Source organism: Crocuta crocuta, unplaced genomic scaffold (genome assembly GCF_008692635.1).
Source record: "Crocuta crocuta isolate KB4526 unplaced genomic scaffold, BGI_CrCroc_1.0 scaffold127, whole genome shotgun sequence".
Classification (NCBI taxonomy): domain Eukaryota; kingdom Metazoa; phylum Chordata; class Mammalia; order Carnivora; family Hyaenidae; genus Crocuta; species Crocuta crocuta.
In genome coordinates this window covers 1,597,775-1,613,481 of record NW_027532008.1, presented here as the reverse complement: position 1 = coordinate 1,613,481, position 15,707 = coordinate 1,597,775, and the positions used below count along the sequence as shown (strand labels likewise).

Sequence of the window (15,707 nt, the reverse complement as noted above, 5' to 3'; positions counted from 1 at the left end):
TCCTCTTTGACCTCCCCAGCTTGTCCTTGGGGACTCAGCGTCAGCATCATCTCCTACACAAGGTCTTTTCTGACCCTGTAGCTCCCTGAGTCCAGCTCTATTGTGGGATTTGACCGACTGAATTAATGAATAAATAGCACGCACCCACTTTTATTCACTCATTCAACCATAAATATTTACTGAGTTCGTGTTTTGTGCCACGCACTGAGGATGCAATCATAGATCACTGCCCTCAAGTAACCTAGGAGGGAGACGGCACAGTGGACAAAAGTTCATGTGACCTCATTGGCCAGTCGGGAAGAGGCTTCTGAAGGACAGGGATCTAATCTAAGGTATGAAGTAGGAGAGGGGCCCTTTGAAGAGAGAGGAGTGTTCCTGGCAGAAGGTTGAGAAGAGGAAAGATGTTGAGTATGGCTGGAGCTCAGAGAACCAGTGGTGGGTAAAGAGGCGGCTAAGGGCTGGGTGCCTGGGAGGCTCAGTCGGTTAACTGTGACTCGGTTTCAGCTCAGGTCATGATCTTATGATTCCTGGGTCCAGGTTCTGCATGGTCAGCACAGAGCCTGCTTGGGATTCTCTGTGGCCCCTCTCTCTGCCCTTCCCCCACTCTCTCAAGCATATGTGCATGCGTGTGTGGTGGTGGGCGGGCGCTCTCTCTGTGTCAAAATAAATAAAAAAGGAGGAGGAAGGGGGGGAGGGGGAAGAGCGGGGGGAGGAGGCTGGCGCATCCGTAGGGACCTGACACACAAAATATTTTTCCAGCTGAACAGAGGTGGGGAGCATATCTCAATGGAGGAATCAGTGGACCAGGTGGGAGTGGAGCGGACTCTTGATTTGAGCAAACCTGGCAGGAAGGATTCCTTCTCCAAACACACACCCTTCTGAGGCTCCTCTCTCTCTCCTACTCCTAGAGGTCGGGAAGGAGCAGAGACACGGGCCTTTTCAGGCTCTACCCTGCAGGTGACCAATGACTGAGATTAAGTGGAGACCCATCAAAATGGCTTCTCATTGATTTGTTAGGAGTTAGCCAGAAGAGGGGCACCTGGCTGGTTCGGCTGGTAGTGCACGTGACTCTTGATCTCAGGGCTGTGAGTCTCATGCTGGTGTAGAGATTACTTACTTACTTACATACATATATACATACACACACACACTTAAAAAAAAACAAACAAACAAAGAGCCAGAAGAAAACTTGGGCCTTCCTAGATCCAGCCAGAAACAGAAATAGCAAACAAGGCTTTGCCCTTGGGTAAACTTGGCAGCTAGTCTGTATTCCCTGAGGAGTAACCTTGGATTATTTAACCTATCTGGGCCTCAGTTTCCTCATCTGTGGAAATGAGCAGAATAACACCTAACTCACCAGGTGAGAAGGAAATAGGGTATAATTGTTTGCAATGGTGAGGATTTCCCCTCATCACCAATTTGCCAAAACAAGTTAAACGTAAAACTCCCCCACAGTGGGACAGTGGAATTAAACCACTAGACAAGCTGTTTGAGACCAGCCAGAACTTGAGCCTTGATGCCCTGGGTTTCCAGAAGTCCTGACCGGAGAGAGTAGAGTGGATCTTGGAAGCAGCTGTCCCTACCTTACCCTTGCCACTAACTCAAATGGGACCTGACCACTGCGCCCTGATAACTCTTGGTACTTGATTTGCAGTCCCCTTTCGTGGCATCAAGGGGGTAATGAAGATTAAGACAAACCGAGATGTGAGTCTCAGCTGTGCTCTGTGACCTGAGACAAGCCTCAATCTCCTCAGCTCTAAAATGGGCACACAGCGGCCCTCTCAAAGCTGTTGCCTGCAGAGAGCTAAGAACTGACTATCTGGCCTCATAAATGTTAATTGTCAAGGCCCCAGGCCAACTGCACTCCCTCTGGAAACCCGTTTGTCTGTCCTGCCTCCTCTACCAGCCCAGTCTCTTTCTGGGCCCTGAGGCCCAGCCCAGGCAGGTGCTGAGAATGCAATGGGGGTTGTTAAACATTGAACCTGACCATGGAACGGGAGGCCCTAGGCCAGGGCCAGTGGGGCTCCAGGAAAGGAGCACATGGGCGAGGACGGGGCATCTAGAAACCATCAACTTTCTAGAGTGGCGTCTCCAGGTCCAGCAGCAGGGGCCCAACCGGGGAACTGCCTGGGCAGTGGGGCTGGAGAGAAGCCAGCACGGCGCCAGCCGGCGACTGAATGAGGTGGACCAACGCCCTGGCGGTGTCAGTCTCCCGCCAGTGCCCGTCTGGTTCTCCTTCCTCGCTCTTCCTCCAACCCACACTGCCTCCTTTCATCTCTCATCCTGCGAAGTAGGGGTTATTATCCCCATTTTGGAAGACGAAACTGGGGCTCAGAGAGGCGAGCACGTGCCCGGGTGTCTCGGCTGCCCGGCCTCCTGGGTGGGTCCCCAGCAGACCCCGNCAGCCTGCGGGCCCCGGGGCGGGGCGAGGCCGGGCCGCTGGTCTCTGGCTACAGGGCGGCGGGGTCGGCGAGAAGGGGGCCATGGAGGCACGGGAATGCAGCTACCAGTTCCGGATCGCGCTGCTGGGGGACGCGGCCGTGGGCAAGACGTCGCTGCTGCGGCGCTACGTGGCGGGAGCTCCCGGGGCCTCGGAGCGCGAGCCGGAGCCCGAGCCCGAGCCCGAGGGGGCGCCCACGGTGGGCGTCGAGTTCTACAGCCGCAAGCTGCAGCTGCGGGCCGGGCCGCACGTCAAGCTGCAGCTCTGGGACACCGCGGGCCACGAACGCTTCAGGTGCGGGCGGGGCNCCCCCGACGGGGTCGGCCTCACTGCCCAGGTACAGGTCTGGCGAATGCCCTGGTCTCCGGTCCCTCACTCGGAGTCCTTCCACAAAGGCAGCCAGTGGCCCGAGACCGCGACGCTGGGAGGGCAGAAGGGCCCCGCCCGGGAAACCTGGAGGGATGGGGGACCCAACTCCTGAGAGAGCCCACGGAGCAGACCGGGAGGTGTCAGGGAGCCGTCAAAGGAAGAGAGATTTGGGTGGGCCTGGAAGGATGTGTAGGAGTTTGCCAGGCAGAGAACGGGAAGCAAAAAGCTGCAATCAGGAAAACATCGCGCTTCCTCCAGGAACGGAGGTGTGGTCCAGTGGGCATGGGACTCGAACTTGCTCCCTAGCTGAGGAGCGCAGGCACTCTCTTGGGAGACAGGGACGCAGGGAGCAGAGAAGCACCGAGCAGTGTGAAAAGAGCTATGGACTTGGGCAGCCAGTGCACGGAGGGAAGCCCTGTCTTTGGGGGGTGGGGGGTCTTGAAGGCACAAACCTCTCCCAGCTCACTCCCCCTTCTTTAGGTGCATCACCAGGTCCTTTTACCGGAACGTGGTAGGTGTCCTACTGGTCTTTGATGTGACAAACAGGAAGTCTTTTGAACATATCTGCGACTGGCACCAGGAGGTCATGGCCACTCAGGGCCCAGACAAGGTGATCTTCTTACTGGTTGGCCACAAGAGTGACCTGCAGAGCACCCGTGTTGTCTCGGCTCAGGAGGCAGAGGAGCTGGCTGCCTCGCTGGGCATGGCCTTCATGGAGACCTCGGCCAAAAAGAACTGCAATGTGGACCTGGCCTTCAACACCCTTGCTGACACCATCCAGCAGGCTCTGGAGCAGGGGGACATCAAGCTGGAGGAGGATTGGGGGGGTGTCCGGCTCATCCACAAGGCCCAAGTCCCCAGGTCCCCCCACAGGAAGCAGCCCCCAGGCCCATGTCAGTGTTGACTCTGGGAGGGAAAGGGTTAAAGCACTGCCAACCCCAGAAGTGCCGCTGGAATGGGGAGTGGCAGGAGCTTTCTGGAGAGCAAATGGCAGGATGTATCCAAAGGGTTAATATAAACAGTATCCTAGCAGTCATGCCTTCTGGATTTGGGGGGTCTCAGAAAGACTTTCTTCCAGAAAGATCTAAGAAGTCACACGTGCAGCAGCTTCCTGCCCTTCAGCCCGTTTCCTGAGTTGTCAGTGGGGCTCATAAAAGACCCACATCACCGCAGGGGGCTTGGGGGGGTGTGGGCATCAATGAGACAGTGGATGCCGGGACATGCATGCTTGGCCCAGAGCCAGCCATCCGGTAAGAACTGAATGACAAGAACTGTCCTCACCCTTCTTTCCCATCTTTGATAGCTCTGGCAGCGTTTCTGAGCTCGGACGCAGAGTCTGGACGCTGCTGCACAGGCGAGGACTGGGAGGGGAATCTCAGGGCAAGCCTACCTCGGAGCCTCCTTAGGTCCTCAGGTTTGGAGGAGTCTTAAATGTGTGCCCTGGAACGCAGGGTTGCTGCCCCTACTCCAAGGCCAGGTGCCTGATCTGGATCTGGGATGCGGGGATGAACGAGGGAGCAGCTCCTAGGGTAGGCACACAGTGGATACTCTGATTAGCCACCAAGTTGTCCCTTTAGGGCTGAAGAACCCTACCCCCACTCGTATGTCCCTGGGAGGGGCGATGGTGTCCATGGTGGGTTCAAAGCACCCTCTGGGAGCTGCCTACCCCTCAGGGCTGCCCACATCCAATATCCAATGCTGATCTGTTGAATCCACTGGGGGCTGGGAGGAGCCTGGTTTTCTTTGTCTTTCTTCATGAGGCTAATTGAGGCCACTGTTCTTACAACATCACAGCTAAATTCTCCCTCTACTCAGTTCCACTTCCTCCCCTTTTTCCCTGAGGCTGGTATTGATCTCCAGAATCCCCTAATCATGTCTGCTCACTAATCCTCATCTCAGAAATTGAATCCTGGAGAAATAGGGACTGCTAGGCAGAAAATGTCTTGGGGCAATCTGGGAAGGCTTCCTGGAGATGGTGTTTATGTTGGTAAGAATCTCAGCAGGTGTGAGGCACCTGGGTGGCTCAGTTCTGAAAGCATCCAACTCTTGATCTTTGCTCAGGTCATGATCTCAGGATTTGTGAGGTTGAGCTGCCATGGTATCAGGCTCTGCACTGACAGCCAGGAGCCTGCTTGGGATTCTCTTTCTCCCTCTCTCTGCCTCTCTCCCACTCACACGTTTTTTTTCTCTCTCTCTTTCCCCCTCTCTCTCAAAATAAAAAAGAATCAGCAGGAGGGGTGTCATTGTGCCAGTGGGCATGGGAAGGGCATGGACAGTTGCCACAGCAGAAGAGCATAACCACTTAATTCACGACTTACCTCAGTTTCAGATTCCTCCTCCTTATTAATCCCTTCTTCCAAGGGCTCTTGGGAGGTTTCCAGTCAGGGTGGGTTTCTTAGCTTCCACCCCATTCCCCCCATAGGGGCCGGGCCAGGGTGGGTCTTGCTGTGCACTGCCTCCTCTTTTATTGTTAAGCTCATGTATTTTGAGAGTCAGATGATATCAAGAGTCAGATGCTTAACCAACTGAGCTACCCAGGCACCCCAGGTATCACCTCTTAACTAGAGCCTCATCCCAGCTGCCAAAACTAGGGTAGGCTTTGGAGTCAAGCCTGGGTTTGCCTCCCAGCTCCACTGTGTGTAACTGTGGGACACTGGGGAACTCACTTCATCTCTGCAAGCCTCAGTGGACTCCTCTGGAAAATGAGGATAGTAATTCCTAACTCAGGGGGTTTTAGAAAGCATTAGATGAGAAGTCAAAGGCAATGCTGGCCACACAGTGGGAGTTCGCAAAATGGAAGTCCCCTTCTTCCCCTGAGGCTTTTGCTACTAATCACTGTAAGGGAACAGAGACTACTGAAGTAAACACTTGGGGGAAATAACAAGGATTCCAGACTCTACCAAAGTTCTTGACAATCCTGACCGCACCCCCACCCCACTCCCCTTCTCCACCCCTGATTGGAACAGGGCTCTGCTTCCTTATTTAGGGTGAAGTTCCAGAATCATCCCTTCAGGTCTATCCCTAGGCTAGTCTGAGCAAACAAAAGTCCCTCTCCAAAGCAGCACCCAGGCTAAACCCTCCAGGCATAGCAGCTTCAGCTCCCTGCCTGGATCCAGGCTTTTGTCCTTTAGAAGGCACACAGCCAAAGTCAGCCACCTGTGGGCCCTTTCTGAAGACCCTGCCTGCCCTGGGTCTGAAACCTAGTGCGTGAAGAGGGAAGACCCATCCTGCTCTCCACACACAAGATGGAACCGAAGATGTCAGGGTGGGAGTTCAGACTCTCTACCTCCAAGCCTCAGGCTTCATGGTAAAATGAGAAGAACTCCTACCTCACAGGTTTGTTAGAGGATTAAACATGACATGTGTTAAGTGCCCAGTAAGTGTTAAATTCCTTCTGCTAACAAGCTCCCTTAGGGTCTTTCATGTGCCTGTCCCTTGTCCGGAATGTCCTTTCTCCATCTCTGTCAAAACTCTGTTCATCCTTCAAGGTTTGGCCCAACCTAATGTATCAATTCTGTCTCTGGGCCTTTAGGGCATCTGAGTGGCTACCTTCTTTGAGATTTCAGGCTCTGCGGTCTCTTGCCATTTTGCCCCACTAGACCGTAGCACTTCAAGGCCAGGGTTTCCATGAGAAGGAATGACGATGGGCCAAGAGCACAGGTCTGAGTCCTGGCCTTGCCAGTGACCTCAGACAGGTCATAATGACCTCTCCAGACCCTGATGTTCTTACCCGTAAAATAAGGGGCTGCACTGGGTGATGCTGGGGCCTTTTCTAACTACAGGTAACTGTAGGGCTTCAGTCCAGCTCTGGCCTCCTCCTCCCTGTCTCACCTCATGCGGCCACAGGGGCCTTTCCGGGATGGCTTTCTGGTCCCAGATGGTTCCTTTTGTGTCCTCAACATTCACTCCTGTTGTTGCAGCCACCCGCTACCTCGGTCTTTTGGTTAATACTTTCTCAGGAAAACTTCGCATGCCACATCCCTTTATTTTTAGTCCAAATTAACGGCAGCAACTTCCTGGCTGGACCCCTCCCACTGCCTCTGACTCCATTCTCCACACTGGCAGCCAGAGCAAAGCTTTTAACATGCAAACACAATCACATCAGTCCTCGCCCTAAACCTCCACGGGCTCCCCATCACCTGCAGTTCTCAAACTTTTTGTTTATATGTTTGTTTTTAGCATCAGAATCCTCTTATCTTTCTATTAGCCCTAAAAATGTCCCACAATTAGGAAAAGGTATTGCTCAAGCTGAAGAGGGGTAGGAAGCCCAAGGGAAGGCTAGCCTGCTAGGCCACCAACATTACACCCTCCCATTCCTGCCAAGACAGAGAGAGACAGACAGACAGACACACATACACATAGCAGCCTCTGAAGACTTTGGCACTATTGCCTGCATGCTGTCCACCTCTCAAGCTTACTTGCTGCTCATCTCTGGACATCCTCTCCCAGTGTTACACCTTGTGCCTGAGTCACATGATGCACTGACCTCTTTACACCTCTGGGCCTTTGCATGTGCTGTTCTTAGTCACCCCCATCTTGTCTCCATAAGACCTAGGGAGGCAGGGCAGAGTTAAGAGTGCAGGCACCGGAAGTCAGATGGACTTGGCTCAAGCATTAGCACCAACACAAGCTGTGTGACTTTAAGTTAAACACTAAATCTCAGTTTCCTCCTGGGAACATAGGATTAGATAAGATACTACAATTACACTGTGTGACACAGGCCAGGCACATTCTTCCTTCTTCAGACTTGTTGGGAAAACACCGCTTCTCTGTGGAAGGCGCTTAGCATGGCATGAGGCACCGGTAAGCACCCTCCAAGGACTTCTACACGGATGCTGGAGTCCATCGGCCCTGCCGCCCCTGAGCTCCTCAGCACTGGGTGAGGCTCTGGGAATCTGGATATGGTTACTCAGCCAACAAGGAAGAGGGCCTCGCACCCAGGGTGGGGCTGAGCTGCACGAAGGATGGCCACACCAAGTCAGAAGATGCCTTACAGATCACTTGGTGATGCCCCTGTCCTGTACTCCTACACGCAGTCGTCAAAGCATGCTGAGTGCGCCGCGTAAACCATCTTTCAGAACTCCCCCTGCCCTCCACTTAGTCACTACCACCACCATGATCCAGGCAACAGCCTTCTAATGAATCTCTCTGCTTCCACACCTGCCCTCTCCCTTCCCCCCTCCTGGCTATTTGTACTCCACCGCCTGGCCAGGGTGAGGTTTTAAAACTGCAAACATTGGGGCGCCTGGGTGGCTCAGTGGGTTACATGTCTGACTTCAGCTCAGGTCATGATCTGGAGGTCCGTGGGTTCGAGCCCCGCATCGGGATCTGTGCTGACAGCTCAGAGCCTGGAGCCTGCTTTGGATTCTGTGTCTCCCTCTCCCTCTGCCCCCTTCCCTGCTCACTCTCTGCCTCTCAAAAATAAATAAAAACAAAAATAAAAACAAAAAACTGCAAACCTGATGAAAATCCTTCAGTGGCTCCTGTTACCTTTTGGGTAAAGCACATTCTTGCTGGGGCCTACGAGGCACTGCATGACCTGGCCTGACTCACCTCACTCACTACACTGCCTTGGGGGCTGGCTTCCATGCAGTTCTCTCTCCACCAAAGAGATCTCCACTCTTTCACCTGAGTCACTCAACTCACCTGGTCAGACCCCACCGCCCCCAGTCCTGCAAACCTCTCTTTTGCGGCGCTAGGCACAGAGGCAGTTTTATACTCACCCTGTGGCAGGACTGCTCCATGTTTTTATTCACCAGCACAGGCCCAGGCCCAGCTTATAAATACTTGCTGAACGAATAAGCCCCTCCACACAGAGATACGACAAGGCTCAAGATGGATGAAGCCACTTACCTGTCACACAGCTGATCAGAATTGAGACCTTTTGACTCTATCCCAGCTCTTTCCATTAAACTGCCCTGATTCCTTTGCCCCTTTCTGTTCTTAATGAACTAATTCTGGATTCCTTCTTGGTTGTCAAGGTCAGTGACTTGCTCCTACTATCAGAACTCAGTGAGAAGGCCTTTTGCTGTTTGATATCACCAACAGAACATCCTTTGAGAGTGTCACGCAGTGGCATCAGGAGGTTCTGGAAAAAGTGAAACTCTTTAACATCCTTTTCCTGGTGATAGGCCGCAGAAGTGACCTGGTGACCGAGCAACAGGTGATGCTGGAGGAAGAGGAGAAGCTGGCTGCCTCTTTGGGTGCTCGCTATGTTGAGACGTTGGCCAAGAGCAATAGGAGCATCAGCACAGCCTCTGGGCTGCTCACTTAAGAGATCTATGAGGCCTGAAGACAGGGGTTATGGGACCAAATTCTGAGTGGGAGGGAATGAAAAGCAGGGTCCCATCTCAGGGCAAGCTTCAAGGCAGAGGAGAAGGGCAGGGCACGGTGGGTATACCCATGCTGGTGATCCCTGGATGGAAGAGCCACGCCTCCTGAAGCCTAGGAAACCCTCACAATCCACAAGGGCTATGCTGGGCTCAGGACAGGGAGATACTAGGTACCACTGAAGGTCATGACCCTGAGGTCTGAAGGCGCCTGGTTTCCTCTGCATGGTGTTGAAAATACAGGGATCAGGGATATCAACAACTGAGAACAGACAGGCACTCGCACAGATGGGTCTTTTCCCAAGCTACTGCCATCCTTTCTTAGGGCCAAGGATGAACTCCAGAAGTTCTAGAACAGCAGATCAAAAAAGGCTTTGCCGAAACTCTTCAGATTAGGGCTCAGGAAAGCAGATCGCCCTGCCATAAACTGCCCCATTCTTATGGCAGAGAAATTGGACTCAAACTCCTACTGATGCTATGGCCTTCCTTGGAGTAAAAGAATAGAAAAATTCCTGGTTTTTTCCTTCTCACAGCAATGAATAATGGTGCTGCCCCCTGCTGACAGAGTGCTACATCCAGCCTTGCTTGTCCTCTGAACTCCCTCCTTTCAAAGGCTGTAAGCCATGTATACCCTGGGTCTTTCGATTAATAACTTCTTTATTCTGGAAAAGCAAATGAAAGTCATATTCATATAAACACTGACATTACAAAGTACAGGGAAAGGGGAAGGGGGAAGGAAACAAAAACCTCTACAAATCCTGCTAATACTGTCTCACCAAACAAGATCATAATGTTTTGTCCCATATGCAATCACTTATATAATACACCACAAATAAAATCTTCTCTGGAAGATACATCATTCCTCTCTGAGACGGCAGGGAAAAGGGACTGGAAGTTGGATAGGAGGCTTTATTCTTTTGGCAGATCCTCTCAGTCATTATAGATATTGCTGCACTGTTAATAAAAAATATATGCTTCTCTGTAAAGCATTAAAAAAAAAAATCCAAGGATGAGATGGCTGAGGTCTCAGCTCAAGTATCTCCAAATACATTGTTGTCCATTCCCTGACCTTTCCATGTGTTATTTCTTGGTTGTTTTCCGGATCAATGCCATTCTCTGAAAGGAGAGCGAAATAACCAATAACACAGGTTAGAGCCAGGAACTATCCTAGTCACCCATGCATGGCATGGTCAATACCACAAGCTGCAGCCCCTGCGAACCTACATGCACAGCACAGCTCAGCAGGCTCCTCTGAGCCTGAGAGCAGTCTTCGGGACCCCAAGGGATGTTTGGACAGGCCAGTGGATCCATTCTGTGGACCAAAAGACCCAAACTGCCATAGGTTAGCAGGATGGCAAGAAAGTTAAAAACCGAAGGTGGCAGCTCTTGCCTTTTGGAGACTTAGGGGACAGGTCACCAAAGCATATGTTTTCTAGACTCCCAATCTCTGAGGATTCTAGAACCCAATCTCTCTGAGGATGAAGAAAATAGGGAAGGGGACTGTTTCAAGACTGTTGTCATGCATTAAGGGAGCTGACATTTCACTCTTGATGACCTACAATGAAGGAAACTGACACTAACAACTTCCACCACAACCCATCAGGGAAACATTCAGGTCACAGGTTTCAAATTTCCAGCCATTGGCCAAATTACTGATTGGCTTTGCTTACTCTTTGACCAAGAGATTNGGTGGCGGGGGGAGGGGCGGGGGGATGGAGGGAGGCAGATAGGGCTGAAAAGTAGATACTTTGGAAACAAAGCCTAAATGATCATCCCTTGTCTGAAGGAATCCCCTTCGGAAGGATACTGTGATCCTTTGATTCAGGCTATCAGTGGCTTCCACGTAAGGCTTCCTCTGTGAGCTTTGTAAACACACACATTCCAGAGATCCCAGGATATGGAAAAGCAAGGGACACTCAGCTAGAACCACTCAAAACTGTGCCCATCAAGCTGGGAAAGCACTCACTTTTGAAATCAGAGTAGCCAGCTAAATTAAGACATTGTCAAGAGGAAGCCATCATTGCTATCAGACTGACCGATGACAGGGACAACTTGTTCACAGCAGAAGTGGAGCTAGTTCTCATACTGTCCCCTCAGTTCTGCAGTCAGAGGGACAGAGAACAAAGGTGAAGCTGGGACAGGGGTCAGAATGTCTAGCACAGCAGTCTGGGTGAGACCTTCCTGCACAAGTATGGCTTATGTCTCCTTTCTTTAAACTGCCCTCTAGTCAGAGGGCCACATATGACATTCCGACAGCAATAATGCAGGAGGATTTCATTAGGGAGACGTGGAGGGGGAGCTCTGTCTATATTAAAGCATCTCTAGTCATCAGCTTTAGGTGGCGCCCATCAGGGCTGAGAGGAAAAACGGAGGCCACATGCGGGAACAGCGAAGTACCACGGATGTATCCCACTGTTCTCCCATGGAGCCCTGCTGCCTCTTGCCCTCTCTGATCTTTGGTCCAGGGAGTGGAGCTTACTCTGTGAGGGAAGTGACAACTGCCGTGACAGCAGCTGTGGGAGCTGCCTCGCTCCCTCAGACGCTGCTCAAGGGATCAGCTGTGGCTCCCCTGGGGTTCTGAAGGCTCCTCACCTGTTTGTGAGCCTCTGTGGTGCAGGCCTTTTTGTAGGGTCGGATTTCTTCAGAGCCAAATCCAGGGATCCACATGTTCCACTGGCGTTCTGCAAGGAAGAGGCCAGCACAGAGATAAGGGGACAGGGAAGGCAGCAGCAGAGTGCAGGGAGTCCCTCAGACAAGGGCCAGGGAGGACTAACTGAGCAATCGGCTATGTTAATTACCAGTAACCTTGCAGAGGGAGTCTATGGAATACAAATGGGGGAAATCACATATGGTGCCTCCAAGGTTTGAAATGACACCATTCGACCTACATGCAATGACAAAAGGGGGAAATGAGTCCAGGTTGTGAGTTATGAGCCCTAAAGTTTCCGTGCAGCTCAAGAGAACAGAGAAGTCATTTGTTTCTTAGCTGCCTTTTTTTTTTTTTTTTAAAGCAGGCTCTGCACCTAACATGGGGCTTGAACACACGATCCTGAGATCAAAATCTCAGGGGATAAATCCACAGAGATATGGATATAGACATAGGTATGTCCACAGCACAGCCCTGTGCTCTGGTGCCGTGGATATGGTCATCCCTGTAAGAAATGTCCCTAGAAATTCCAAGAGAGCAGAGATTTGACTACATCAGTAATTGGCAAAGCTACATGGACCCCCCCAAAACCACAAATAAAAGTGTGTGGCACTTTAAGTATCCCCACTATAAAAAAATTACACTTACACAAGATTATTTAGGGAACAAGCCTACTCAAAAGGAGTTAGATGCTTTATCATATGCCCCAAAAGCACCAAAAATATTTGTTTTGCAAATCTGTTTTGCCCCAGGCAGCCACTTACTTAAATCAAATTGAGTATTAGTGATTTTATAGTTATACTTTGTGTCTACTGAACAGTAACTATTGGGTAAATAAATGATTCATGTTTGGTTTTAGGATAATTTTATATACAGCTCTCTTCCAAGATTTCTTTGAAAATAAAAATAGCTGGGGCGCCTGGGTGGCTTAGTCGGTTGAGCGTCCGACTTTTGCTTAGGCCATGATCTCGCGGTTCGTGGGTTCGAGCCCCGCGTCGGGCTCTGTGCTGACTGCCAGCTCAGAGCCTGGAGCCTATTTCAGAGTCTGTGTCTCCCTCTCCCTGACCCTCCCCTGCTCACGCTGTCTCTCTCTCTCTCCTAGAAATAAATAAAAATATTTAAAAAAAAAAAAAGAATAAAAATAGCTGAAGCCTTCTGAAAATAATATCTGTTGTCAGTCCTTGAAAGTGACACTAAGATTATTCCCAGGTGCCTGGGTTGCTCAGTCGGTTAAGTGTCCGACTTTGGCTCAGGTCATGATCTTGAAGTTCCTGGGTTCAAGCCCTGCACTGGGCTCTGTGCTGACAGCTTGGAGCGTGGAGCCTGCTTTGGATTTTGTGTCTCCCTCTCTCTCTGCCCCTCTCTCATTCATGCTCTGTCTCTCTCTCTCTCTCAAAAATAATAAACTTAAAAAAAAAATGAGCCTTTAAAACAGATTGTTCTCAGGGCGCCTGGGTGGCTCAGTTGGTTAAGCATCTGACTTTAGCTCAGGTCATGATCTCTCAGTTCGGGAGTTCCAGCCCCACATCAGGCTCTGTGTTGACAGCTCGGAGCCTGGAGCCTGCTTCAAATTCTGTGTCTCCCTCTTTCTCTCTGCCTCTCCTCTGCTCATGCTCTCTCTCTCAAAAATAAACAAACATCAAAAAAAAAAAGGAATAAATTTAAAATTTATTTAGGCACCCAGGTGCCTGGGTGGCTCAGTCAGTTAAGCATCCGACTTGGGCTCAAGTCATGATATCGCGGTTTGTGGGTTCGAGCCCCGCGTGGGGCTCTGTGCTGACAGCTAGCTCAGAGCCTGGAGCCTGCTTCAGATTCTGTGTCTCCCTCTCGCTCTGATCCTCCCCTGCTCATGCTGTCTCTGTCTCTCCCTCAAAAATAAATAAAACATTAAAAAAAATTAAAATAGTCTCTTTAAAGAAAGAGAGTAGCTGGGCATCTGGTTGGCTCAGTTGGTAGGGGATGTGACTGTTGAACCTGGGATTTTGAGTATGAGCTCCACATTGGGTGTAGCGATTACTTAAAAAAATAAAATAAAATCTTAAAAAAAAAAAAGACAGTAACTACCAGGCAAGAATGCACACATGTAAGTATGTGTAGCAATATATGTAAATATGCGTATATTTAGGGGTGCCTGGGTGACTCGGCTGGGCATCCAACTTCGACTCAGGTCATGACTTTGCAGCTTGTAAGTTCGAGCCCCACATCAGCTCTCCATTCTCAGCGCAGAGTCTGTTTCGGATCCTCTGCCTCCCCCCTCCCCTGCTCACTCTCTCTCTCAAAAATAAATGAAAATTAAACAATTTTAAATATGCATATACTTATATTTTATATAATATTAATGTAATAACAACAATAATCATTTAGTGATTAAGAGGTACAGTAAAATGTGTGGTATAAAGCAGTACTGTAGGGGCACCTGGGTGGCTCAGTTGGTGAAGTGTCTGACTTTGGCTCAGGTTATGATCTTGCAGGTCATGAATTCAAGCCCCATGTCAGGCTCTGCACTGACAGCTCAGAGCCTGGAGCTTGCCTCAGATTCTGTGTCTCCCTCTCTTTCTGACCCTCCCCTGCTCGTGTTCTGTCTCTCTCTCTAAAATAAATAAAAAACCATTTAAAAATATAAAAATAAAGCAGCATGGTACAAAGCATTCCATGTACATTATCTCATTGAACTTCCACATTTCTTTTTTTTAAGTTTATTTATTTATTTTGAGAAAAAGGACATGAGTCGGGGAGGGGCAAAGGGAGAGGGTGACAGAGAGAATCCCAGGCAGGCTCCAAGTTGTCAGCACGGAGCACGGTGTGGGGCTCAAACCCATGAACCATGAGATCATGACCTTAGCCAAAACCAAGAGTTGGATACTTAACCGACTGAGCCACCCAGGTGCCCCTAAACTTCTACATTTCTAAAGACTCTGTCAGAAAGGGAGGTTATTTACACAAGTACAGGAAATAGGGTGAGAAGCAAAGCTGACAGCACACATCCCAGTCTGTCAGAGAGAGGACGTGTGCAGAGGTTACAGCCCATCTCTGTTGTGGGTGGTGTGCGGCAGACCTGGGTGGTCCGGTGCCATTCAGTAGCCGGTTCCCCGACTCCCCACGCTCCCCAAGTGATCTGATTATTCATTAGCCTCCACTACACCTGCTATAGAAGCTGTTCCGGCCAAGCAGACTTGTGAGTATTCTTGTCTCTGTGACAATTACTTCTCACCCTTAGTGAGTAAACTAATAGTTCAATGTTATTTTCAATAATTAAAATACAAAATATTTTGGGCACTTTGGTGGCTCAGTCCGTTAAGCGTCGAACTCCTGATTTCGGCTCAGGTCAAGATATCATAGTTTGTGAGATGGAGCCCTGTATCAGCTCTGCATTGACAGCATGGAGCCTACCTGGGATTCTCTCTCTCCCTCTCTCTCTGGCCCCTTGCCCACTTACATACTCTCTCTCAAAAAAGTTAATAAACTTAAAAAAAATTTTAAAATAGGAATGCTAAACACTCAAAGTAATACAATCTGTTATGTGCAGGAGGGTTGTGGCAAAACACACATAAAATTTACCATTGTAACCATGTTTAGGTGTGCAGTTCTGTGGCCTTAAGCACACTCACCTGTTGTGTAACCATTACCACTATCCATCTCTAAAATGTCTGCATCATCTCAAACTGATGCTCCATACACATTAAACCAGTGCCCATCTCTCCTTCGCGCAGCCTCACATTGCCACCATTCTATTTTCTATCTATCTGCATTGTGGTGGTTTAAAATTTTTTTTTTAATGTTTTTATTTCTAAATTTTTTTTTTAATGTTTTATTTATTTCTAGGAGAGAGAGAGAGACAGCGTGAGCAGGGGAGGGTCAGAGAGAGAGGGAGTCACAGACTGAAACAGGTTCCAGGCTCTGAGCTGGCAGTCAGCACAGAGCC

General features: G+C 50.1%; 2 protein-coding genes across 3 annotated transcripts in view; one reads left to right on the top strand and one right to left on the bottom strand.

Annotated features, from left to right (window-relative positions):
- The first annotated feature begins 355 nt into the window (after positions 1-355).
- RAB42 (RAB42, member RAS oncogene family) lies at positions 356-3,830 on the top strand. 2 transcript variants are annotated; one of them, XM_077775795.1, is made up of 2 exons: positions 356-435; positions 3,290-3,830. In XM_077775795.1, exon 2 carries the CDS (start codon positions 3,396-3,398, stop codon positions 3,711-3,713), a length of 318 nt encoding a protein of 105 aa, XP_077631921.1. In that variant the 5' UTR covers positions 356-435; positions 3,290-3,395; the 3' UTR covers positions 3,714-3,830. The 2 variants fall into 2 exon arrangements, with proteins under 2 accessions (XP_077631921.1, XP_077631920.1); XM_077775794.1 differs by lacking the exon at positions 356-435 and adding an exon at positions 2,449-2,734.
- A 5,947-nt stretch (positions 3,831-9,777) lies between these two features.
- Positions 9,778-15,707, bottom strand: part of TAF12 (TATA-box binding protein associated factor 12) — a 35,157-nt gene continuing 29,227 nt past the window's right edge. The window contains exons 5-6 of the mRNA XM_077775641.1: positions 11,731-11,819; positions 9,778-10,254 (exon numbers count right to left, since the gene is read on the bottom strand). Coding sequence (XP_077631767.1) covers positions 10,219-10,254; positions 11,731-11,819 — 125 coding nt within the window. The 3' untranslated portion in view covers positions 9,778-10,218. The remainder of the gene's footprint in view (positions 10,255-11,730; positions 11,820-15,707) is intronic.